Source organism: Coenobita brevimanus, chromosome 26 (genome assembly GCF_032717465.1).
Source record: "Coenobita brevimanus isolate Jiangsu-jjx chromosome 26, ASM3271746v2, whole genome shotgun sequence".
In the NCBI taxonomy this organism is placed as follows: Eukaryota; Metazoa; Arthropoda; class Malacostraca; order Decapoda; family Coenobitidae; genus Coenobita; species Coenobita brevimanus.
The window spans coordinates 5,056,912-5,083,896 of NC_136979.1; the positions used below are offsets into that span (position 1 = coordinate 5,056,912).

General features: G+C 43.8%; 1 protein-coding gene across 1 annotated transcript; it reads left to right on the forward strand.

The window, feature by feature from the left end:
- Positions 1-8,586: 8,586 nt before the first annotated feature.
- On the forward strand, positions 8,587-26,452 carry LOC145394166 (myosin heavy chain, muscle-like). Its single transcript, XM_080268146.1, has 21 exons — positions 8,587-9,094; positions 9,257-9,284; positions 9,434-9,536; positions 9,736-9,825; positions 9,938-10,100; positions 10,449-10,552; positions 12,546-12,683; positions 15,483-15,752; positions 16,227-16,397; positions 16,543-16,870; positions 17,120-17,169; positions 17,311-17,398; positions 17,956-18,073; positions 18,671-18,791; positions 19,399-19,872; positions 19,990-20,876; positions 21,523-21,601; positions 22,248-22,493; positions 22,702-23,489; positions 23,595-24,048; positions 25,755-26,452. Exons 1-21 carry the CDS (start codon positions 8,587-8,589, stop codon positions 26,343-26,345), a joined length of 5,799 nt encoding a protein of 1,932 aa, XP_080124272.1. The 3' UTR covers positions 26,346-26,452.
- Positions 26,453-26,985: the final 533 nt, after the last annotated feature.

A 26,985-nucleotide genomic window follows, 5' to 3' on the forward strand; every position in this document is an offset into this window, starting at 1 on the left:
AGCTCATATAGTCCGATCTAAGGGCAAGGCTGTGACCTTCACACACCCACACACCCGTCCCCTTGCTCAAGGGGGACAGTAACCACCCACTTCGTCAGTGAAACTTTTCGCAACCTGAGCGAGGCGCGAACTCCCGTCTACCAGATGGCAAGCGGGAACGTTACCACTGCACCAGCGAGCGGTGTGTGTGTGTGTGTGTGTGTGTGTGTGTGTGTGTAAGGAAGAAAGCCATAACCCTACAGTGACCCCATCCACCCACTCCACTACAACATAAACAACCACAGTCACCACCTAAGATGATTATTTCTTGTCCACTGAGAAAGGTGCACCTGTAACACGTGAACCACACAGATAAACACGAGTCACCTGTGATTACATTCCCTCACCCACCGTCGTTATCTATGTGGGTTCTCAGGATCACAAACCAACCCGCTTCAGCACATACGGCATTGTGATGTTATTGATTGCAGGGTTTAGCTTTCACCGATTGGAGTTTTCGAAACGCTAATTCTAGCGGTAGCGTTATATTTTGAAATTAGGACTCACAAGCAAGCCTACCTCCTAACCTTACCTAATCTAGCCTAACCTCCAATGCACTGTGCCTCCCCTTTATAACATTTCGAAAAACTGAATCCGCGAAATCTGAATCCGGCTGTCCGTAAAATCAGAATGCCACAGCACATACACGTCTGAACGAGGTCGTAAGAGATCATGTTTGTGTGAATCAGTGCATTTCACACCGAATTTCACACCAGTCAGTCCCTTCCGTGCTGAAGAATCTTGTATGACAGTAATTAAGTTTAAAGGGGAAAAAGTCACAACTTCACAAGACTCCTAATTTAAGAATGTTTCTAACCCCACAACAACGATAAGTACGATATTGGTAAGGAGGGATACAATGATTTAGCTTTTAATAAACTAACGAGAGCGGAAACATAACCAAATTATATAAAACGAACAGTACACATTTCAGTTCAGTATTCTTCCCACTTCGAAGGTACTGATACCAGGTCTGACGTAAAGTGCTGTCAGTTATGTAAATTATATATGAGAAAAGTATGTGTGGGTGATGAGGGTAGAGATGGAGGGAGAGACTGAGGATGAGATGGAGAGATGGAGAGGTGTATGAGTGAGGGTGGTGAAAGCTAAAGGAAGGGCAGACTGATGAGTATAATAATAATGAGAGTACAATAATTTGCTCCATAAACTGTGATGTGTTTTCTTGTACTTTAAAATACAAGGGTGATATAGTGTTACTCCTCACCATTACTTTCCATGTACACCTCTAAAAGATAAGCGGAAACAAAACACCAGGTCAATAGGAGAGGAAGTACGAATATAGAAGACTCCAAAAAATAACCAGGAACACATAAAAACAACAGAGGAACTACAGGATTCAGATACACATTTATTGCAGACGACTCAAAAAAATATATAAAAACTTCAAAGCAAAACAGAAGAACTACAGGAAAGGAGGGACGAATTTAGACACATGAAAGAAAAAACAAAAATTTAAGAAAACAACAAAGGAAGCACAAAAATGGAAGCCCCTTGTAAACAACTTGATAAAAATAAGTAGACACGTAAAAGAATAACATAAGAAGAACGGGAATTGAGGCACAAAATTACTTTAAACTGCGAGAACAATACAAATTAACAGAGGAACAAAGGGATTAAGATATATATTTCCTATAAACGATAAAAAAATAAGTAGATACCTAAAAATAACGGGAAAAATAACAGATAAATAAAAGTAACAGGAAAAATAAATAAGAAAAATAAAGAAAATAAATAAATAAATAAATAAACGAAAATATAACACATATATACTGCAAATAAAAAAATAGCAAAAAAAGAAGAACGACATTAGAAGGGGCACAAAGTTAGATTGAAAAATAGACAGAAATACAAAGACTACTGAAAACGACTACAAATATTAAGTAAATACCTTAGAGAACAACAAAGAAAGTACAGGAATTAACGCAGAAATATAGACGACTCTGAGGAAGCAGCGTTACTTAGAGTGAGAAGAAGGGAGGGAGACGGAATGTGGTGGTGAAGCTTTTTGTTGGGGTGGTGAGGGAGGGGGAAGAAGGGGGAGAGATGAAGGGGGAGAAAGGAGGGGGGGAAAGAGTTTGAGGGAAGAATGCTGGGGAAGAGAGAAGGGAAGGCAAGGGAGATTGAGAAGAAGAGGAAAGAGAGGGGGAACAAGAAGGGAAAAGAGAAGAGAGTTGAGGAGAGAGATTACAGAAAGGATGAAGGGAGGAAAAGGCAAGATGGGTGGAGAAAAGGGAAAGAATAGGGAGGAGAAGAGATGATATGAAGATATGGAAGAAGGAAAGAAGTTGACGAGAGAGAGAGAGAGAGAGAGAGAGAGAGAGAGAGAGAGAGAGAGAGAGAGAGAGTGAAAGTGGTTTAAGAAAGAAGAATGAGAGGAAGAGTGAGGAAAACAGTACATAATACGTAAGAAGTACAGATAAAAGAATGCTTATTGGTCTGTAGTGTGGTTTCCTGTAGGGATAAAGATAATAACACTAAAGCTCTAACCAGGGTGTGTGAGAAAAGGATAGACAAGGTGAAGGCTCTTTCCCGCCCTCCACACCCCCCGGGATACCGCAGGAAAACGGCAGAGACACCATAATCACCGAAAAGAAAAAAGAAAAAAACATAGACAATATTTTTGGAAAGACTGAAGCGAAAGTACTATGCTCCGTACAAATTCTTAGCCATAATTCTGAAGTAGATTAGCAGACACAATCACGGAATATATTTGTAATCAGTATGCCATTTCATAGTCGTAAGGATTCACGTTAAAATGAAAATATTGAATACTCAATTGAGACATTTATCAGCGACATAGTGGAAGCCTATTCCTTTGTTTCACTGCGCGATTATCATTATTTATTATTTATTTTTTATTATATGAGAGTTGTAAGGTTCATCTCATTACTTTTAGTCGCATTGTCACTCTATATTTTGGATAGATTTTCGTAACTGACGCTGTTGACTTTAAAAATTTAGATATTTGGAGATCTCTTCTAAGGCATCGCTTACTGGGAGAAAACATATATTCCTTTAGTAGTTCTTCGTAGGGCAAATGAACAGAGGAGGAATGGGAGAGTGTGGGCTATACAGTAAATAGAGGGGAGAGTAGGGTGAGGAAGCGGAGAGGGGTGAGAGAAGCAGGAAGGGAGGAAAGATGAAGTGAGGGAGGGGGGGAGGAGGAAGAGTTGCTGTGCGGGGAGGAAGAATGGAGGGAAGAGAAAGGGTGAGAAGAGAAGGGACTGGGGTGAGAGAGGAGAAGGAGGGCGAAGGTGGGCGAAAAGGTAAGGTGAAAGGGGTGAGAAAGAGAGGAGGGGAATTTGGGAAAAGTAAGGTGCGGTGAGGGGAGAGGAAGGGAGGAGAGATGAGTGGGGAGGGGTGAGGTGAGGGAGAAGAGGGGAGAGGTGAGGGGTAGAGGGGATGGGAGGGGAGAGAGGAGTCATAGTGAACATGGCATTCCCGTCATTTTTTCGTAGTCTCTCTCCTCTCCCTCCGTCCTCTCTACTTCCGCTCTTCCTGCACCTCGCCTCTCTCTCTCTCTCTCTCTCTCTCTCTCTCTCTCAGTTTCCTGTTGCTTTTTATTTCCTCATTCCAATCTTCTCCATTTCCTTTTCCCCATTCCTTGTCTTCATTCTCTTTGTTCTTCTTCCTCCTTTACCTTCTCCTCCTCCTGCTTCCCCTCCTCCTCTTCCTCCTCCTCCTCCTCCTCCTCCTTCTCCTGTTTCTCCTGCTCCTGCTGCTCCTCCTCCTCCTGCTCCTCCTCCTTCTTCTTCTTCCTTATTATATTCCTCTTTTCGTTTTTCATGTACATCTGGGTTCTCTCTTTTTTATTCATCTCCCTACCACCACTACCACCCTACCATCTACCACAACTACCACCATCACCCTCCATACCAACACTACAACCATCACAACTACCACCGTCCTAGCTACCGCATTCTCTCTCTATTGCTGAAACCATTATCACAACTACCACAATTACCACTATCATAACTACCATCACCCCTACCACAACTACCACAGTTACTACTATCATAACTACCATCACCCCTACCACAACTACCACAATTACCACTATCATAACTACCAATACCCCTACCACAACTACCACAATTACCACTATCATAACTACCATCACCCCTACCACAACTACCACCATCACCCATTTGACACCACCACGACTACCACAACTACCTCCATTACCACACTACCTCAGCAACTACCTCCATCACCCCTACCACATCCACAAACATCACCTCTACCACAACTACCACCATCGCCCCAACCACACATACCATCACCATCTCCTCTGCTACATCCACCACCATCACCTCTACCATAACTACCACCATCACTACCACCAAAACTACCACCATCACCCCTACCACATCCACCACCATCACCTCTACCACAACCACCACCACATCCTACTGCCATCACAACTACCACCACCACCCCTACCACAAGTACCACCATCATAAGCTACCACAATCACAAGCTACCACCATCACTCCCTACCACAACTACCACCATTGCTACCTACCTCAATCATTCTAATATTAAACTGGGGGGGGGGCTGTTGGTAGGGAAGGAGGAGGAGGAGGATGATGATGATGATGAGGAGGAGGAGGAAAGGTAGGAAAGGAAGAAGGAGTAGAGGAAAGAAGAGAGGACTGAATGAAAAGAAAAAAATACAGAAGAAGAGGGAAAAACTAAGAGAGAGAGAGAGAGAGAGAGAGAGAGAGAGAGAGAGAGAGAGAGAGAGAGAGAGAGAGAGAGAGAATGCCTCCCCTTCACCTTGACATTCGTATCTATTCTCGCTACCTTCACCCCCTCTCTCCCCCCCTTCTCCTCCTCCTCTTCCTCCTCCTCCTCCTCCTCCTCCTCCTCTTCCTCCTTCCTCATTTACCTTCTCTACAGCCCTTAATTTTATCGGTTTAAGCTCCTAGGACTCTCAGCTGAACAAAATCGTCTGGCTGGAGAATATTAGAGTTTTTCCGACCACGAGGGGGTTAATGGTAACGGTATTAACACTCTCAGCCTCCCATGACTCACCTTCAGCTGAATAAAATCGTCTGGCGTTAATCTGCATAGAGTTCTAGAGTTGGCTTGACTATGAGAGGGTTAGCTTCAAAACAGTGACGTCCTTCCATCCAACTTTTACTCTAGTGTTTTCACCGTAAGTTGTTCCAGATTTTCGTCCTTTTGCAACTTATTTCACGTAACTCAGTGGCAGGAATGGACAATACTCTGGCCCTACATCCTTGCTGCAGCACTTCTTCGTGACTAGCATCATATCCTAGTTCCAATCCACTGCTATATCTCGGCATGCAAGATGGAGACATGGCAATTTTAGGCCAAGTTAAGTGAAAAGAGTATACCACTATTATAGTTGAAATTATTCGACCTAAGAGACACCACTTTTATCGAAGGGGTTAAGGAAGGCCATATCTCACCCTTCAAATTCTAAAAATCTTGCCTAAGCTGAATAAAATCGTCTGGAGATAGCAAGAAAAAGAGAGACTTCATCATAGTGGAAGCTTTGATATCTATAGTCAAGTTCTTATCACCTGAGGGAACTGGGCAACTCCTACAATTTGAGTGCTAAGTCGTGGTTGTCTGGAATACGATGAATCTGAATTATGAAGTGGGGATGAATCTCCTTGGTTACCAGTCAAATCAGCCCACCAGTATGACTACATCTTGCCATCATCTGAGCTGAAAAGGGATTAGGGATTTTTGTCGAGATAGAGTTAACGTGCTAAGTATTTTTCTTTTGGACATAAAAAAAAAAATCTCCCTAAAATACAGTGGAGGAAATAAATTGGAGGTCACCAAAAATATAAGGAAGAGATATAAATATAACACCGTATTCTTAAACATCTTGCTAACACACAGACGTACACATGCAGACACACTACAGAAACAATTACAATGCACACAGAGAAACACACATAAATTCCATATCAATAACCACACACACACACACACACACACACACACACACACACACACACACACAGGTACAAACTAGTCAAATCAACTAATTCTCTTCGTTTAGTCATCAGTATGTAGGAGTGCGCCCATCCACATCTCAAAAAAATATAACAAACACTGAAAAAACAGAAAACAAACTCTTCCCTTCACTCTCTTCAATAGTTTACCCCTAAAATCCCAATGGAAATACACAAGTTCAGAACATACACGCTAATTCTTGTGTGTTTGTGTGTGTGTGTGTGTGTGTGTGTGTGTGTGTGTGTGTGTGTAAGTATTTGTATGTATTTGTATTTATGTGTGTGTGTGTGTGTGTGTGTGTGTGTGTGTGTGTAAGTATTTGTATGTATTTGTATTTATGTGTGTGTGTGCATGGGTGACCGTGTGTGTGTGTGTGTGTGTGTGTGTGTGTGTGTGTGTGTGTGTGTGAAAATTTGTAAGTATTTGTATGTGTTGTGTGTGTGGTAGTATGTGCCAGTGTGTGTGTGTGTGTGTGTGTGTGTGTGTGTGTGTGTGTGTGCTTACATCCTTATAAGGCTAAGGAGCGGTGTCGCGTTACTAAAATAAAAATCCACGTGGGGGAGGAAAGGAGGCGAGGAGAGAAGGAGGAGGAGGAGGAGGAGGAGAACAGTAAGGAGGAGGAGGAGAAGAGGTCGGAGAAGAGACAGGTGGAGAGAAGAGGAGGACGAAGGAAAGGAGAGGAAATAGGGAAATGGGAAGCTGGAGGTATGTGGAGGTGGAGGTACAAAGAAGTGGAGGCGAAACTGGAGTTAGGTGGTGGTGGAGGCTGAAGAGGAGGGGGAAGGGCAGGTGGAAGTAGGTGGAGGCAGAGGTAGATGTGAAGGTAAGTTAAGGTGTAGGTGGAAATAAGTGGAGGTGTAAGTGAGGTGGAGGTAGGTGGATGTAGAGGTCGGTGAGAGTGGAAATAGGAACAGGTGGGGGTGGAAATAGTGATGTAGGTGGGGGTGGAAGTAGGGGAGGTGATAGTAAGTGGTGGAGGGGGAGAAGGAAGACGAGGTGAAGGAGGAGTGGGAAGGAGGAGAAGTAGAGGAAGTTAAGGAAAAAACTGAGGTAGGGAAGTATTTACAGAGTTACATAGATACACAGACCACACATACTTGAAGGGCCTTAGTGGGCGGTCAGGCTTTATTTAAAAAAGAAACACTTTCATATTACAGAAAATTAAAATAAGGATAGGAAGGCAGAAGGAAGGAAGGATGGAAGGAAGGAGGGAAGAAAGGAAGGAAGGAAGGAGGGAGGAGGAGGGGTGAAAGGTAGGAGGAATGGAGGTAGAAAGAAGAAATGGAATAAATGAAGACAGGAAAAGAGAGGAAGAGAGAAGGAAGTGTGAAATGAGAGAACTATATTTATTACGAGATAACACACTGTAATTACAAAAGTAGAAGAATTACAGGATTTAGAGAGAGAGAGAGAGAGAGAAAGAGAGAGAGAGAGAGAGAGATGAATGAAGAGGTATAGAGGGAAAGGGCAGTAGGAAGGGGCGTAGAGGCACAGAGCCGTATTCTCGTTGGCACAGAAGACTTCGTAACACTTTTCCTTTTGTGATTCATTTTACCTATTACATGTTCATATTCCCCTGTCTAATTTTCTCATCCTCTTTAATATCGACACATTTTTCACCAGTAGCTTGAGGATATCGAGGCGTAACAAGCAAAATAAATCGCTAAGTAAGAGGAGCTACGAAATCGCTCAAGCCATAGCCCCTTCATGTAGTGTTCCTCGTCGTCGCGTCCACGCCTGATATTTTTAGTAGCTAGGCTTAGGGCGCGTGGCTCCTCCTTCGCCCTCGCTTTCGTCCTCACTCACTCGACAAGCGGAGGAGGAGCGGGTCGGAGGTGGCGGAGAGAGAGATAAGTAGAGTGAAAGAGAGAGAGAGAGAGAGAGATAGATAACCAGAGAGAGGGGAGACAGAGACACTTGCCTAGAGCAAGGAGACACACAGGCAAGGAGACAAGAAGGAAGGAGTTCGGTGGCTGGTTTCCTTGTTTTTTTGCGAAGACTGAGGCCTGAAGAACAACATAGGCTGCGCAAAAAAAGAAATGAAAAAAGAAAAACAATAAAAACTCCTTAGCAACTGCCAGGTTTGTCAAGACGGGCGGCTATTAGTGTGACAACAGCAACCTTGAAATATCCACAGCCTAATCCCCATGAACTGAGGAACTTTTTGCAATTCTTACGTTTGACACACCTAAGAAACTTTGACCAATTTCCAAGCCTACCATCATCAAGTCCTCCACACCTAACACACCTTCCAAAACGGTGAAGACCTCGTTTACTACAGCATCCACAGAGACCAAACCTCTCATATATCTCACAAGCTTCAGACCTCTTTCAGTACCACACCTTTCACATCTGCCATCACACGTCGCACAGTCACCACACATCTTACATCTTCCACAACTACCACACTTGCCATAGCTACTTCATCTGCCATACTGTACCCGTCACAACTTCCACCACCCCTTCCACAACAACCACATCTACCACAACTACCACATCAACCAGCCCTCACCCATACCAGCCACCAAGATGCCGGGCCACGTCGCCAAGAGTTCGGGCCCTGATCCTGACCCCACCGAGTTTCTTTTCGTGTCGCTGGAGGGCAAGATGCAGGACGCCACGAAGCCCTACGACCCCAAGAAATCCTGCTGGGTGCCGGATTCCAGGGATGGCTTTGTCGAGGGCGAGATCCAGGGCACCAAGGGCGACCTGGTGACCGTCTTCGCTAAGGGGGAGGTCAAGAACTGGAAGAAGGACCTGGTGCAGCAAGTCAACCCTCCCAAGTATGAGAAGTGCGAGGACCTGACCAATCTGACTTACCTCAACGAAGCGTCCGTCTTGTACAACCTAAGAACCCGCTACGTCAACAAGCTCATCTACACCTACTCCGGCCTCTTCTGTATCGTCGTCAACCCCTACAAGCGCTACCCCATCTACACCAACCGCGTAGTGAAGATCTACCAGGGCAAGAGGCGTAATGAGATACCGCCCCATCTCTTCGCCATCTCCGACGGAGCATATACGCAAATGCTTCAAGGTCAGAGTTGTCGCTAAGTATCATGTTAAGAAATGTTTATATATTACAGAACTGAATGATAACCAAAGAACTGGATAACTTGCAACAGTACAAAATCATATTCTTGTCATATGTTTGAGTGTGGATAGTTATTTCAAAGCATTAAGTTCTTTTCTTTGGCAGGTGGAGAGAACCAGTCACTGCTGATAACGTGAGTAGTTTTTTTTTATTTGTTGAAGATTACTGAAAGCGAATATTTTGTATATAATAATGGTCAATTTTCCCCATTAGTACTAACGTGATACTGGTATATACGTGGCAATATCTTACCGTCAAAGTAACACCATTCCACTCTTGCAGCGGCGAGTCTGGTGCGGGCAAGACGGAGAACACCAAGAAGGTTCTATCGTACTTCGCCAACATCAGCGCCAACAGTGCCAGGAAGACGGGTGAGGAAAAGCCGGTGAGTAGTCCAGGCATGTCTGTAGTCACTGTGTTTGATCTTGTTTTTGCTTCATGTAAAGGAGAAAGACAGGGGAGTGTGAAATACATTAAGGTATGCCAAAATTTTCCTTTAAATTAACGATGTACTGCAAAATAATCTCTGGTATGGTTATGGTGCTAATTCTGTCCCAGCCCGACCACTTCCGCGTTTTTTGCAGAATCTGGAGGACCAAATCGTGCAGACCAACCCGGTGCTGGAGGCCTTTGGTAACGCCAAGACCGTCCGTAACGACAACTCCTCCCGCTTCGTAAGTTGGGTGGAATCTTTGCAACTACAGAGCATCAGTTGAATTTGTATCTCAGAATGTAAGCAAGTTCCCCATTTCCTCTGCTCTGAACTAATGACGTCCTCTTCTACAGGGTAAATTTATTCGTATCCACTTCGGCCCCAACGGCAAGCTCTCTGGCGGTGACATCGAGGTGTACCTGCTGGAGAAGGCTCGTGTCATCTCTCAGCAGCCGCTCGAGCGCTCCTACCACATCTTCTACGAGATGATGTCCGACCAGATCAAGCAGATCAAGCGTGAGTACACAAATTGTCAATGGACAGCATGAATAGATACCCAATGCCTAAGTAAATAATTCACAAGGTTTACTAATTTCAGCTCTAGACATAACACGACTAAGCTAATTTTATTTCAGCTTACTTCTGTTACATGCTTCCTTCAACGACCAAATCCTTTTAGTTAGAGTGATGCACAAATATAATTATCTGGCTCACATTAGACGATTTTCTTCGGTTTAGGAGTGACCTTTGAATCAGAAAGAGTTAATATACTTCAATAGCAATGCATTATAAGATGACAACAAGGATCAGTGAACATATCAGCTACCAACAAGAGTAGACACGTAACCTATGTACCCTTGACAGCATTGTGCTATCTGAGTGATGATATTTTCGACTACCACTACGTGTCTCAGGGCAAGGTCACCGTCCCCTCCATCGACGACGCTGAGGATATGCAGTTCTGTCATGTAAGTTGCTGAATTTTGTATTTTGACAACAAATTTTCTATGACGAAATATAAATGGATGTTAGATCAAGATATATGGAGTAGGAAAATCATATGAACTACTAAACTGTGTTCTTTCTGTGATTAGTAGGCACAGTAATTTGAAGCTTATTTCAGTTCTAGAGTATCCAACCCTGATTTTATCTAAATGAAGCTAAATTTAGATGACTAACATTTCACCAAATCCTGTGTGCAGCCTTAATGTAGTGTGCTTACAGACAAGAAAAAAAAGCTTATCTTCACTGTAATTGCTTTATATGTTAGTTTATTGTCATTTCACTTCTCACAACCTCGTCATGCTCCCAGATATTGTTTAACTTGACCAAGAAAACATAAGATCAGCATATTATGTGAGCTGAAGCATAAAAAAGAAGGGGAAAAAAAAGTTCCCTTGCGATCAGATTAGTCAAACAATGAACTTCAAACTCAGTATTGTATATCGAAGTCCTACTAACAGAAAGTTGGTGATAATGGAATGGGATGACTTGCATATTCGTACACAGGAAAAGAATTGGTCAGTTGATAAGAGATGGAGTGCGATAGGAAAGAGAAGTGGCCAAGAGTGTGAGAGAATAGTTACAACGAAGGGTAAGGAGGGATTTTTTTTTTTTTTTTTTAAACTCTGGTGGAGGATTTGTGGGAGGGAACATGGTATTAAAGAGGGATAAAACAGGTTCTCTTCGTCCTCATTATAACTTGGAAGAAGCAAAGGGAAGAAATTAAGACAAATAAGTAGTCCCGTATCGAGAATTTTGGGTGTGATTTTGTAGATGGGCGATGTGTGTGGTGACGTGTATAGCATCATATTAAGAACTTGACAGGATGAGGTATGGAGATAAACCTGAGACTGAGCCTAACTTGAAAGGTTGAAAAATAGTTCGATCTTTTGAGCAGTAACTTGACAGGACGTGTATAGCTTGACAGGGTGGAAATAACTTGATGGGTTGAGAATATTCTGAGTGGTTGAAATTTACTTAGCAGGTTGAGAGTAACTTAATAGATGGAAACTGACTTGGCAGACTGAGAATTATTTATCAGGTTGAATTTAACTGGGTGGACTGAGAATAACTTGGCGAGTTGAGAATAACTTGGGTGAGAATGATTAGTCGGGTTGAGAATAATTAAAGGAGTTGAAAATATGTTGATGGGTTGAGAATAACTTGAGATTCCGAGTAACATGACGGGTTGAGCTTGACATGAGAAGCTGAGAATAACTTGATCGGCTGAGAATAACTTTACGAATTGAGAATAACTCGATGAGTTGAGACTGGATGGGATGAGAATGACCAGACCTGTTGAGAGAATAACTTGACGGGTTGAGAATAATTAGATAGACTAAGAATAACTTGGTGGGTTGCTAATACCTTGATTTGTGTCTAATAACTTGACGGGTTGAGAATTTGTAACCTTTGAGTAGTAATATGACAGACTGAGAAAAACTTAACAGACAGCCTGACAGATTTATGTGCCAAGAATAAGCTGATGTGTAGAGCATGAAAGAACGCGTAAGCATAAGCTGATGTGTAGAAAATATGCTGATAAGTGGAGAATAAGCTGATGGGTTGGGAATAAGCTGATGGGTTGGGAATAAGCTGAAGCGTAGGGAATTCTCTGTGTTTAGAATATACTGACATGTACAAAATAAGCTGACACGATGAGAAAAATATGTGTAGAAATTAAGCTGTCGTATTGAGAATGAGGTTTAGTGAAGGGAATATAAAAGGTATAGAGTGAGATGAGGAACAGATTTCAATGAACACCGATATTAAGCTGAAACGTAAAGAATAACTACTGAAAATAAACTGAAGTGTGGGGAGAAACTGACGTGAAGAGGACAACTAAACGTGCTGCGAATTTGAGGTGCAGAGCCTATACCGACGTGTAGAGAATAACTAAATGTCCAGAGAATAACTTAGAGTCCTGGTAATAACTGGATCTTCGTCCCTCCACCCCAGGACGCGCTCGACATCCTTGGGTTCAGCCGACGTGAGGTGGAGGACGTGTACAAGGTGACCGCAGCCGTCATGCACCTGGGCAACATGAAGTTCAGGCAGAGAGGCAGGGAGGAGCAAGCCGAACCCAGCGACACGGAGGTGAGACAGGGCAAGGCAGGGTAAGGTATGGCAAATGGGCGTAGCACGGCAGGGCAGGGCAGAACAGGGCAAGGTATGGCAGATGAGCAGGCAGAAGCAGGCAGAACTCAATCATACAGGTTAGGGCAGGGCAGAGCAGGACAAGGTAGGGATAGAGAAGTTTAGGAGGACAGGGCAGGGCAGGGCAGGTACGGCATGACAGGGCAGAGCAAAGCAGGATAGGTCACGGCAGGGGGGGACAGTATAAGTGAGGGCTGAGGAGTGAAAGAAGAAAAGAGAGCAGTAATATTGATTATGGTGATATTAGTTGTGGTGAAATAAGATAAGTGAGATCATTCTGAGATCAGTTGTGGTGAGATCGGTTATGGTGAGATTAGCTGTGATCAGAGAAGTGAGATCAGTTGTGGTGAGATCATTTATAGTGTGAGTTATGACAGTGATGAGATCATGGGTGGTAAGATCAATTGCGATAAAATCAGGTGTTTTGAGATCAGGGATAGTAAGATCAGGTGAGGTGAGATCAGATATGGTGAAATAAGAGCTGGTGAGATCATGTGCGGTGAGATAATAAGATTAGATAAGGTGAGACCCTTTGTGGTGAGATCAGGTGTGGAGAAATCAGAGTTGGTGAGATCAGGTACGATGAGATCAGATTAAATGAGATTAGGTGTGGTGAGATCGTGAGGATTTATGTAGCTCGAGATGAGACGGAAATTGAGGTAGACCAGGGGATTTATGGAGGTAGACGAGGAGATTAATGGAGGTAGACCAGGGGATTTATGGAGGTAGACGAGGAGATTAATGGAGGTAGACCAGGGGATTTACGGAGGTAGACCAGGGGATTTATACAGGTAGACCAGATGATTTATAGAGGTAGACCAGGGGATTTATAGAGGTAGACCAGAGGATTTATGGATGCGGACTAGATGATTTATGGAGGTAGACCAGGGGATTTATGGAGGTAGACCAGGGGATTTATGGAGGTAGACCAGATGATTCATAGAGGTAGACCAGGGGATTTATGAAGGTAGACCAGGGGATTTATGGAGGTAGACCAGGGGATTTATGGATGCGGACTAGATGATTTATGGAGGTAGACCAGGGGATTTTTGGAGGTAGACCAGGGGATTTATGGAGGTAGACCAGGGGATTTATAGAGGTAGACCAGGGGATTTATGGAGGTAGACCAGGGGATTTATGGAGGTAGACCAGGGGATTTAAGAAAGTAGACCAGGGGATTTATGGAGATAGACCAGGGAATTTATGGAGGTAGACCAGGGGATTTATGGAGGTAGACCAGGGGATTTATGGAGGTAGACTATGGATTTATGGATTTAGACCGAGGGATTATAGAGCTAGTCTTGGGATTTATGTGAATAGACCAGGGGATTAACTCTCTCAATACCATAACGTCTGTCTGTCTGTCTGTCTGTTTGTTCTGCCCCCCCCTCTCTCTCTCTCTCTCTCTCTCTCTCTCCAGACGATTTTATTCAGCTCAGGAGAGAATTCCCAAACAGTAGGGATTACAGTCTTAACTTCATTAATCCCTTTACTAAGATTTCCTAGGCTGAAAAAAATCACCCACAATCAGAAAAATTCCCATCTTTTTTTTTCCTATAGTTCACTCACTTTAAACTGGCGGAGATTTTCGTACTTTTGTAGCTTATTTCCTGTGGCTTAATAGGAGAATAAAACAATACTGTGGCATTATTTCCTCTTCCTAGCACTTCTTCGTGACTAGCATCATAGTGTTAATCTCTTGTTATAATTCAGCATTCAAGATCGAAGTGGCAATTTTTTATAGTGAAAGTGAGCAGATTATAGATTCGAAGAAATTTGCACTTCTTCGTGACTAGCAGGATAGTGTAATGTTAATATCTTACTAAAGCTCAGCATTCAAGATCGAGATGACGATTTTACGGCTAGTTAAAGCGAACAGGTTATGGAAAGGTATATGACAGAGTGGAGTGTGAGCAGGGCGGTGAAATGGCGACATGGAGGCGATTTGTTTGTGGCCACCCTTTACTGGATTAAGGGGTTTGGGAATAGACAGATAGATGGATAAAACGAACAGATTTTTGATTTTACGAAGTTTATCATATTGGCTGGCGCTCATGCAGACAAACGAGGACTATCCAGGATGCAAAGTAATCAATCCATCATTCAACACTAGCGGTAAAAGAGTAAAAGATCCAGTAATTTATCCCTTTCACCTAGAATTAGCAGAAGAGGTCATATTTAGCAGAGGTCAAAGGCTGTCATATCTGCTCGAATTCTTACTAACGTATTGAGCTCGCTGAGGAACGAATCTATTATTTGGCACTAACGGGAAAAACTCCTGTCAAACGTGTCTCTTTTTTAACCAGACTCAACAGTAATAGTTATATTGCTTGAGGTCTTCCCTTGTCTCGTCTTGTGCTGGTCAGACTGGTAGAATCAATGCGTTTCCCCCTTTTCCCCCTCCAGCTCCAGGAGACTCATCTAGGGGTAACTAAATCGTCCGGAAATAACAAGAATGAAGTGAAAATTATGTCCTCGGGGTGAAAGAGCCATATTTGTCGGACCTTCGTGTAGTCAATAGGCGTGAGAGTCGAGCCATCTTTTTCCCTTTCTTTTCTTCTTTTCTTCTCCATTTTCGTTGCTCCGGTCACCAGGTAAGAGGTATAGTAGGCAAAATCCTTAATGTTGATGACACTGACCTGTACAAGAACAACAAGCCCCCCAAATTAACGAGCTTCGAATAATTGATATGCATAAATCGTAGCTTTTTCTTCTCTCTCTCCTTGCTCGGGGTGTCAGGTTGGGGGTATCGTGGGCAAGCTGCTGGGTGTGGACGGCGTGGACCTGTACAAGAACATCACCAAACCCAAGATCAAGGTCGGTGCTGAGTTCGTGGCCAAGGGTATGAACATGAACCAGTGCTACTACTCGGTGGGAGCGCTGGCCAAGGCACTCTTCGACCGTCTCTTCAAGTGGTTGGTGGCCAAGTGTAACAAGACCCTCGAGACTGGCCTCAAGCGCACTTCCTTCATCGGCGTCCTCGACATTGCTGGCTTCGAGATCTTCGACGTGAGTAAATCTAGGCCCCTCGTGGTCGCCTAATTTCAAGGATTTTATTCCTTCTAACACCGGACAATTAATTTCAGCCGATAGCGAATCATATAGGAAGCTGTTAGTTTTAATACTGGAACCATTAACCATCCTTTAATTGCTTCTTTTATTCCATTCTTGCAAACGCTAGACGGTTTCATTCAGGTGAGTGAATCATAAAAGCATGACAGTGTTAATACTGGAACCATGAACTCTCATGGTTACCTTTTTCCCTCTTATTTTTGCAAACTCCAGATGATTTTATTCATCTGAGAGAGCCACAGAAGCCCCAGGGAAAGGAAAGCACGGTAATAATATGTGAATCATTAACGGAAGTTGTATCCCAGAATTTTGATTTCATTGGATAGTATCATGCTCTTATGCATATGATCTTTAGTATTATCGTTGCCAGACTGCTTGAAGTAATTATACATTTTGATTATCTCTTTGCAGTTCAACGGGTTCGAGCAGATCTGTATCAACTTTTGTAACGAGAAGCTGCAGCAGTTCTTCAACCACCACATGTTCGTGCTAGAGCAGGAGGAGTACAAGAGGGAGGGAATTGACTGGACCTTCGTGGACTTCGGTATGGACTTACAGGCCTGCATCGAGCTCTTCGAGAAGGTGACAGTCTTTCCGTTTTTCTAATTTACCAGTTCACAATTGATAATGCAGCAACTTGAAATTCATGCCTCTAACTGGTTCCAATGTTAACTCAAGTGTAGTCCACATTTTCCAAAATTAACTGCACGGCGTTGGTCTACCACAGAAACTTGGCTTGTTTTCCATCCTGGAGGAGGAGTCCATGTTCCCAAAAGCCACTGACAAGACCTTCCAGGAGAAGCTCAACGCCAACCACCTGGGCAAAACACCTGTATTCATCAAGCCCAAGCCTCCCAAGCCTGGAGAGTCAGAGTCCCACTTCGCCATCGTGCACTACGCCGGCACCGTGAACTACAACCTGGCGGGGTGGCTGGAGAAGAACAAGGACCCCCTCAATGATACAGTAGTGGACCAGCTCAAGAAGGCCACCAACGAGTTGACCGTCCAGATCTTTGCTGATCACCCTGGCCAGTCGGGTACCATTGAGACCAAAGGTATGTTCGCGGACGCAGAGGTCACTTTCTTCATTACCAGAATCTTCCACTCACTTTTGTTTTGTAGAATCTTTCACTAGTTTCCACTGAAGGAGAATATTTAATTAATTTTCGTCTCAGCCGAGTATTGCTTTGATTTCCGATTCATCAGCACCTTCCAAAGTCACTCTCTCGTTTACCTAATGTCTCAAAGCTCTGTATAATCTTACCTCACTGCACAACCTAGACACTCTTTTGTCTTTCGTGCAGGAGTGGGCAAGAAGTCAGCTGGATTCAGGACCGTCTCTTCTGGCTATAAGGTAAGCTAACTTTTCATACTGATTACATTTTCAAATAAGAATAATTCTGATTGATTTAATGGACAAGTTGAATGTGCATTGTATCGACTACGTATATCAATGATGGTCGTAATTCTCCACCCTCCCCTAACCCCCTCCCAGGACCAACTCAGCAACCTGATGAAGACCCTGAATGCCACCCTCCCGCACTTTATCCGCTGCATTGTGCCCAACGAGACCAAGTCGCCAGGTAAGGGATGCTCGGGGATATAAGCTGGCCTAATATTTCACCTCTTTTCCTTCCCACTGTCCTCTGTTGGCTGATATTCCTAAACTGAGAGGGCTTTGTTTGTTGCTTTGGTCATAGACGATTCTCTTAGAATCCGTCAAGGAGGAAAGTGAGAGACATGCCTTAAATGTGAAGCTGGCACAGTAGAATAGTACCCTAACTTTTGCTCATGACTGTACACTTTCAGGACTTTCACGTTACTCAGATACTGCTAATATTACAGTATTACTAACATTACAAATATCTTTAACTCTTAATTCTCGTAGATGACACAGATGGTCCAAAACTGTCATTTCTCCATCTAGAATGCTAAGCTGAAAGAGATTAACACAAGAATATGATCCTAATTTACGAAGAAGTGGTATAAAAAGAATGTAAAGCCACTGTATTGTCTTATTCTGCTACTGGACTACGTGAAATAGCTGCAAGGGGGACGAAAATCTTACCCAAATTAAGACAGACGGACTACTGTGCATTAACATATCTCACCTTCCCTCCTTCCTTCCTTCCTTCCTTAGGTGTGGTTGATGCTGGCCTCGTGATGCACCAGCTCACATGCAACGGTGTGCTTGAAGGTATTCGTATATGCAGAAAAGGCTTCCCCAACAGAGTCTCATATAAGGACTTCAGGCATCGGTGAGTTCCCCCGTCTCGAAGGTGCTTAGTGGTCAGTTTTATTTTCCTTGTTTTTTCCTTTTTTATTACCTGATACTAGACGGACTGACTCTATGTGGCTGGTGACTGGAAAGAGCATTAATGTAGAAAATGATAAAAGAAGGTGTGGTAGAGGCAGGATTCCAGGGGCTTAAATAATGTGTGAATGACTGTGTGGCCCATGAGACTGCGCAGGGTGTTGATAGTTCTCATGCTTTCATACTTTCCCTTTCCTTGTTTCTAAATCTTACCCCATCCCATCCGAAGGCCGGGAAAAAGGTGATGTTGAAGATGCTGATAATGTATGAAGTGATGATGATGATGATGATGATGATGATGATGGTGAAAATGATGATTATGATGATGATGATGATGGTAATGACAAAGGTGATAATGATGATGATGATGATGATGATGATGATGATGATAATGATGATGAATTGGCAATAGTGATGATAGCTATGGTGGTAATGATAACTATGATAACGATGACGGTGATGATGATAATGATGATGATGGCGATTATAATAATGATGATGATGATGATGATGATGGTGATGATTTACTCTTTCCCGACAGGTACAACATCCTGGCACCCAAGGAAGTAGCTCAGGCGGGTGAGGATGATAAGAAGGCAGCTAAGGTGTGCTTTGAGAAGGCAGGCCTGGATGGGGAACTGTACCGTCTTGGCAACACTAAGGTACAGTACGTCATTGTTAAGAAGATATGCACTATAATAATAATAATAATAATAATAATAATAATAATAATAATAATAATAATAATAATAATAATAATAATAATAACAATAGCAATAGTAGTAGTAGCAGTAGTATTAGTATTAGTGGTAGTAATAACGATAACACAGCTACCACTACTACCACAAATAATAACCATAGTAGCAGTAATAGTAGTAGGAACACTACTACTACTACTACTGCTATTAATGAAAATTAAAATTAGAAATTAAAAACAAGATCAGATAATCGACTTTAACCTCAATACTGTGATGCCCATTCAAAAAAAGAATATTCTTGCTCCTCAGACCGCTCCATTTAGCTTAGAAAAGACTCCAAGTATTAAGTAGTCAAGAGGAAATTGTTTTTATTCCCCTTACAACAAAAGGTTTCCAGTAATCATGAAGAGAATTGAAGGAAGCAAGGATAAGGTCCTAAAGGCGTCATTTTACTGAAAGAGTTTAGGTCAGATTTCGTGTTTGTGTGTGTGTGTGTGTGTGTGTGTGTGTGTGTGTGTATTCTCTCGACCTGTATATGAGACATGTATACAGTATATATGTGGGCATACAGGTGTTCTTCCGTGCTGGTGTGTTGGGCACGCTGGAGGAGATCCGTGACGACCGAGTGGGTAGGATGGTGTCGTGGCTGCAGGCCTGGATCAGAGGCTTCATCAGCAGGAAGATCTACAAGAAGCTTCAGGAGCAGCGCATCGCCCTCGAGGTGGTCCAGCGCAGCATGAGAAGGTTCCTGAAGATGCGCTCTTGGCAGTGGTTTAGTGTGTGGCAGAAAGTGAAGCCGCTGCTCAATGTCACCCGCGTTGAGGATGAAATGAAGGCGCTGGAAGAGAAGGCTGCCATGGCTCAGGCTGACTTTGAGCGGGAATCAAATCTCCGAAAAGAGCTTGAGGCTGCAAATGAGGCTCTTTTGGGTGAGAAGACCAGCCTCATCGTTGCCCTTGAGTCGAGCAGGGGCAATGTGTCAGAGTACATTGATAGGCAAGCCAAACTTGAGAGGCAAAGGAGTGAACTGGAAGTGCAACTGAACGTGAGTAGATATAAATATAAAACTGGTGTACTGTGGTTTAATTTGAAATTTTACTCTAGGTAGTTTGAATAGTTTGAAGAAACTCATAGCACTGCCATATGATTCTTATATCCACAGGAGACGTCTGAGCGCTTACGTGAGGAAGAGGAGGCTCACAACCGTACACAACAAGCCAAGAAGAAGTCCGAACACGAGATTGTTAGCTTAAAGAAGGACATAGAGGACCTGGAGCTGGCCATGCAGAAGGCGGAACAGGACAAGGCCAGTAAAGATCACCAGATCCGGGCTCTTAACGAGGAGATCACTCGGCAGGAACAACTCTTTATGAAAATTAATAAAGACAAGAAGCACCTGCAAGAGTGCAACCAGAAGACCGCCGAAGACCTGCAGAGTGTGGAGGACAAATGCAACCACTTAAACAAGGTCAAGGCCAGGCTGGAGCAGACCATTGACGAGCTGGAAGACTCTCTGGAACGGGAGAAGAAGCTGCGGGGAGACACTGAAAAATCGAAGAGGAAGCTGGAGAGTGACTTCAAGCTTATGCAAGAGGCCGTGACGGATCTCGAGAAGAGCAAGAAGGAACTTGAACAAATCATAGAGAGGAAAGATAAAGAATTCAACGCACTGTCCAATAAGCTTGAGGACGAGCAAAGTCTTGTGTGTAAGGTGCAGCGAACGGTGAAGGAGCTGCAGGCCAGAGTCGAGGAGCTGGAGGAAGAGATTGAACACGAGCGACAAACCCGCAGCAAGATCGAGAAAGCGAAGGTGAGCTTGGCCAAAGAGCTGGAGGAGTTGGGAGAGCGTCTGGACGAGGCTGGAGGCGCCACGGCAGCTCAGATCGAGTTGAATAAGAAACGGGAAGCTGAACTGGCCAAGCTGCGTCGCGACCTGGAGGAGACCAACATCCAGCACGAGTCCTCTATGATGAACCTCCGCAAGAAGCACAACGACGTGGTGGCCGAGATGTCCGAACAGATTGACCACCTCAGCAAAATGAAATCCAAGTAAGTTCTCAGGCATTGTGTGCTGTCCTGTAGATAATCCATTGTGAGAGGTGGAAAGGTTGGGTGGGAGAGAGACATAGAGCTTGATTTCTTTACTTTCTCTAACTTTTCCGGCTGCACAGAACAAACTCTCTGAAGATGTTTTTGTTATAAAGAGTTCATGTTCTATCTGTGCCTCCCACCCAATCATTCCATGCTGTCCTGTCTTTGTGTACCGATTTCATGCAATATCTGGTCACACAGATTCCTTAAATGCGTCTAGGCCTGGATTCTCAAACTAAGGTTACTAATAGTCCCTTGGCATAACTATAATTCGTTTTTGTAAGAAGACGAATAGCTATGAGAAATTTTAAACTCCTCTGTAATTTATTTTTGCAAGCAGAAGAGACAGGAATTTTACACTTTTCTATTTTCTTTGACAATAATAAGAGGCATAGGAAAATTTTGTACTCTTCTTTCCTTGCCCTTCCTTCAAAAGCCAATATTAGACGATAGGAAAATGATCGATACGTTTTTGAAAAAGTGCCTGGCAATATGGTCCCATTGTCATGCCTTCCCTGTCCTTCTAGTCGAAAAAAATAATGAAGGAAATAAGACAGGGGATCTTTCGTAAGTCTGCCTGAATCTCAAACCAGATTTCCCACAGGAGTGACAGGGAGAGGGAGGCGATGCGCAGGGAAGCAGAGGACTCCAAGACTGCCCTAGATGGTCTCGCCAGGGATAGGGTAAGTTTTTTTTTTTTTCTGCTAAATTTTCAAGCCTTATTCTCTTTTGCAAATCATATATTACAAACTGCCATAGAGAAGCTTATACGAGTAGGACTGTCTAAGCGAAAGCCCTAGAAAGTGGACAACTCCCCAGGACTTCCTTTACGATGATATCTGAAGCGTGGGTTTATGATAGAAAATATTTGGCCTTTTGCATCGTTGTTGATAGCAGTTTGTAAAGTACGATGCAGGCTGATTACATCTCATAATTTCAGGTGCTATGTAAATGATCATTAGGTAACAGGGATTTACTTAGGGCTTGCTTAGAGCTTGGTTAGGGCTTGTTTAGGGCTTCTTACATTGAGTTTTGATAATATGGCCGTTGATGCAAGAATGAAGAATATTAGGTTCGGTGACATAAGACGAATGGAATGAGCTTTAATGTTAATACTTACAATACACACACACACACACACACACACACACACACACACACACACACACACACACACACACACTGTCTCTCTGTGTGTGTGTCTGTCTGTCTGTCTGTCTGTCTGTCTTTGCGTCCACTTGTATCTCTGTCCACTCGTCTCTATCCGCTTGTCCCTTTCCATTCACTCCTCTCTCTGCATCCACTTGTTCCTTTCTCTCCCTCGAACAGGCAGCAGCTGAGAAAACAGTGAAGCAACTGCAGCAGGAAATCCACGAACTGCAGGCCAAAAACGACGAGACGAACAGGACCCTCAGTGATTACGACGCCTTTAAGAAGAAGCTGGTGGTGGAGAACTCTGATTTGCTTCGCCAGCTGGAGGAGGCTGAGAGTCAGGTTGGCCTCCTCTCCAAACACAAGCTCTCTCTCTCCAACCAGCTCGAGGACACCAGGCAGCTCTACGACGAGGAGAGTCGGGTAAGAGCTTTGAGTAACTGACAGTGGCAAGATCAGTACTGGAAAGTAATATTAACTTTTGCATTATATGTAGCAGTGGCAATAAATGTATAATCTTATTTGAGTTTGAAGTCGTATGCAGACTGGCTATTACGTAACCAAAAATAATTAGAATTATATGAAGTCTGTGGAATTATTTGCTTGTCTTTATTTCTTGTCTGCATACCAGGAACGGGCTACTCTTGTGGGCAAGCTGCGCAACCTGGAACACGACATTGATGGTCTTCGAGAACAGTTGGAGGAGGAGGCTGAGGCCAAGGCTGATGTTCAGCGGCAACTGTCCAAGGTCAATGCAGAATCTCAGATGTGGCGTGCCAAGTATGAATCTGAGGGAGTGGCACGAGCCGAGGAGCTGGAAGCTGCCCGAATGAAGCTCTCTGCTCGTCTTGATGAAGCAGAAGCTCAGATTGAGTTACTAAATGTTAAAAATTTACAGCTGGAAAAAGGGAAGCAGAGAATCAGTACAGAACTGGAGGATATGCAGCTGGTAGCCGAACGTGCACAGATACTGGCTAGTACAGCTGAGAAGAAACAAAAGAACTTTGACAGGATCATTGGTGAGTGGAAGTTAAAGGTTGACGATCTCGTGGCTGAGCTGGACGCCTCCCAGAAGGAGTGCCGTAACTACTCCACTGAACTCTTCCGTGTGAAGGCTGCCTATGAGGAGAACCTCGACCAACTTGACGCCATTCGTCGGGAGAACAAGAATCTCACGGACGAGATCAAGGACCTTATGGACCAGATTGGTGAAGGTGGCAGGTCACTTCACGATGTTCAGAAGAACGTGAAACGTCTTGAGATTGAGAAGGAGGAGCTGCAGGCAGCTCTGGAGGAGGCCGAGGCAGCCCTTGAGCAGGAGGAGAACAAGGTCCTCCGTGGCCAGCTGGAGCTGAGCCAGGTCAGGCAGGAGATCGACAGGCGCATCCAGGAGAAGGAAGAGGAGTTCGACAACACACGGTAAGGAGGAGTAATACCAAAAATAGCTTTTCTCTTTAAAAGCGTGTTAAACATTTCATGATGTGTATATAAAGGAACAATTTCAATATTCCGTTTTCTTCACAGCAAATGCCATCAGCGAGCCATCGACTCTATCCAAGCGTCTCTGGAGGCCGAGGCCAAGGGGAAAGCAGAAGCTCTCCGCTTGAAGAAGAAAATGGAGTCTGATATTAGCGAGCTGGAGGTGGCCCTCGACCACAGCAACAAGGCCAGTGCTGACCTGCAGAAATATGTGAAGAAAATGCAGGCGGAAATGAAGGACATGCAGGCCCGCATCGAGGAAGAACAACGCTGTTCCTCCGAATACAGGGAGCAACTGGCAGCGTCCGAGCGCCGTGCCAATTCTCTCCTCACTGAACTTGAGGAGTCGCGAACTTTATTAGAACAGTCTGACCGTGGGCGTCGCCAGGCTGAGTCTGAGCTGGCAGAGACGCAGGAGCAACTGAGCATCACCACTGCCAACAGCAACGCATTGGTGACGGCCAGGAGGAAGTTGGAGAGTGAACTGCAGACACTTCATGTAAGTTTGGTTACTTGTCATCACCATCATCATCATCATCGTAATCACCACCACCACCATCACTACCATCATCATCATCATCATCATCATCATCATCATCATCATCATCGTCATCCTGAGTAAGTCTACTGATGGACAGTCACTTCCATCTTTTTCTATTTTGAACGATTAGCTAATGGTCTCTTCTATCCAGTCCCAGCAGATGTTTGAATCTCATCTTGCTATCTCGTCTGTCTGCTTTTTCCTCTCACTTCATCTCTGGATTGCCACTTGGTCGCCCATCTGTTATCTGCTCTACGAAGGACGTGGCCTATCCACATCCACTGTTGCATTTTGCTTGAAGTGACTATATCGTCTGCTTTCTTCCCTTCCCTTATCCACGAAAATCACTTTTAATTTTTTCACGTGACTTCTAACATAGCCTAATTCATTCCATTCCTCTCTGAGCACTCCTAGCTTATATTCCAAATTTTTTTTTTATGAGCCTTTATGATTCGGACCCATAAAACAAAAAAGGAAGGATGTGTTGATTTTCTAACAGTCTCCTCTAACTTGACTGCAGTTACTTATCCTTCATGTACTTATTTTCGTCATCTAAAACTCTCAACCCCATTCCTTTTCTTACCTTGATTTCCTTGTCATAAACTGGGTCTGCTTGAACTGCCTGCTCTAAATAGATGTATTCCTCAACACATTTTAGATCTTCACTTTTTATTTCTGCCTGAAGGGATTGAACATGGCTTATAACGTAATGTTCTTCCTTACGATATTCACTTTCAAGTCATTCGTCAGACACTCACTATTCTGATCAGCTATTATTTCTTTTAGCTTTCTCCCCGATTCACCGAAAAAAAGTGTCATGAGGAAATAGAAAATTGTTCATTCAGTCACCATTAATGTTAAATCCATTCCCGTCCTATTCTAAATCTCTATTATGACACCAAGAGAAGCTGTGAGCAACTTGTGTGAAATTGTGTCTCCTTATTTAACGCCTCTGTTTATTGGTATTTTCAAGCTATCCCTATGGAGTTTTTTGATGGCGATGCTTTCTGGATAAATATCGTCCAATACTTTCAACATAAGCGTCATCCAAACTTTGTCCTTCAGTTGCTTTCATCACTACAGCTGTTTCAATCGAATCAAATACTTTTTCATAATCAATAGATGCCATGCACAAACATTTCTTATATTTAGAAGTTTTGCTAGTCACTTGATTAATAACTTGAAGATGGTCTGTTGCCGAGTAACCACAACGCAATATGGCCTGCTCTCTCGACTGGCTTGCATTCAGTGGAAGGCAAAGTCATTTGGTTAGGAGTTTGGCCGTTGTACGTCCGAGAATTTATATTCCCAAATTGGTTAACTTTCCGTTTCCAGAGATTCTTGGCACCCCTTGCTCTAAAGCAGGTTCCAACCTCCGCCCCTGTCATATACTCCATTGCTGCAGGGTGCTAGAGGGCAGGGTTTAGAAGAATCTGTTACAGTAGTTTAGAGGGAAGCTTGAGCTGAGTATCTGGCAGAACCAAGTCAGGCAAAATCTGCGAGGGGTACAGTGTTCATCTGACTCCTGATGGTGAACTTGCCTGGTGTTTACGATTCTTCGCCACAGCGAGCCAGCGTTACTTTTCAGTGCAGTATTATGAACGATGCATTATTTTCTCTAGTTTTTGTTGATGCCAAAAAGAAACTGACCTTATCTGTTGCAGGCTGATATGGATGAGATGCTAAGTGAAGCAAAAAATTCAGAAGAGAAAGCCAAGAAGGCCATGATAGATGCCGCCCGTCTGGCTGATGAACTCCGTGCTGAGCAGGAACACGCCCAGACGCAAGAGAAGATGCGGAAGAGCCTTGAGGTCACCGTCAAAGAGCTGCAGGTCCGTCTAGATGAAACTGAGAACTTTGCCATTAAAACCGGCAAGAAATCCGTTGCCAAGCTGGAGGGCCGCATCCGTGAGCTGGAGGGTCAGCTGGATGACGAAGCTCGCCGCCACTCCGACGCCCAGAAGAACCTGAGGAAGTGCGAGAGGCGCATCAAGGAGCTGACCTTCCAGTCAGACGAGGACAAGAAGAACCACGAGAGGATGCAGGACCTTGTGGACAAGCTGCAGCAGAAGATCAGAACTTACAAAAAACAAATTGAGGAGGCCGAGGAGATCGCTGCCCTGAACCTGGCCAAGTACCGCAAGGCTCAGCAGGAACTGGACGAGTACGAGGAGCTAGACCAGCCCATGCCGACAGTAACAGTGGCCAGAGGTGGATCTGTAGTCCCAACCATGCTGGCTAACTTGCAGCTCTGAGATGCAAATGTCTCACCTCAAGAAAAATGCCTTACTCCCTGTCGTAATTATCTATGTTAGCGTGTCTAGTATCCATGAGCGTACTTGACATTACTCTCAGTGCAGGGTTCCGTAGCATCGTAACACCTTGCGAAGAATGACACACGCCTACATCACAAAAACATATGGGTATGGAAAGTACAGATCAACATGGGTGCTCAAATTATAAACCATCACGTTGTCTCATATTCTTGTGGGTTCTGACTATCGCAAACCAAATCCCTCTAGTGGATTCATCAGATTAATCATAGGTAGCGAAAATCCAGAATCCAAATACAATTAATCATAACTGGATATAAAAACAGCATCCACAGTCATGCTTTAAGCCAAAACTGTGAGCATACGAGACGAAAAATATGGAATACTGATTTTGATAGTCTTCGAGGACCTTAGGGATCATTAAGGGAAGACCATATTTAATCTCTTTTCCTTGTATGTGCAGTTAGGGTTTTAAGATAACTAAGCAACGACACAGACATGCAGACAGTCTATACGAGTTGCAATACCCTTCCCATTTCAGGATAGTGGGTAATTACAGTGTACAATAAGCAAGTTGTATCTTAAGTATGTTATTGTCTTGTTTTTGTACGATTTTCTGAAG

Excerpts from the sequence above, each read along its gene's own strand:
- LOC145394166 (XM_080268146.1), top strand. The coding sequence starts at position 8,587 with ATGCCGGGCCACGTCGCCAAGAGTTCGGGCCCTGATCCTGACCCCACC. Across the intron at positions 10,101-10,448 it reads CCAGATCAAGCAGATCAAGC|CATTGTGCTATCTGAGTGAT; the intron begins GTGAGTACACAA and ends TACCCTTGACAG. Across the intron at positions 12,684-15,482 it reads CCGAACCCAGCGACACGGAG|GTTGGGGGTATCGTGGGCAA; the intron begins GTGAGACAGGGC and ends TCGGGGTGTCAG.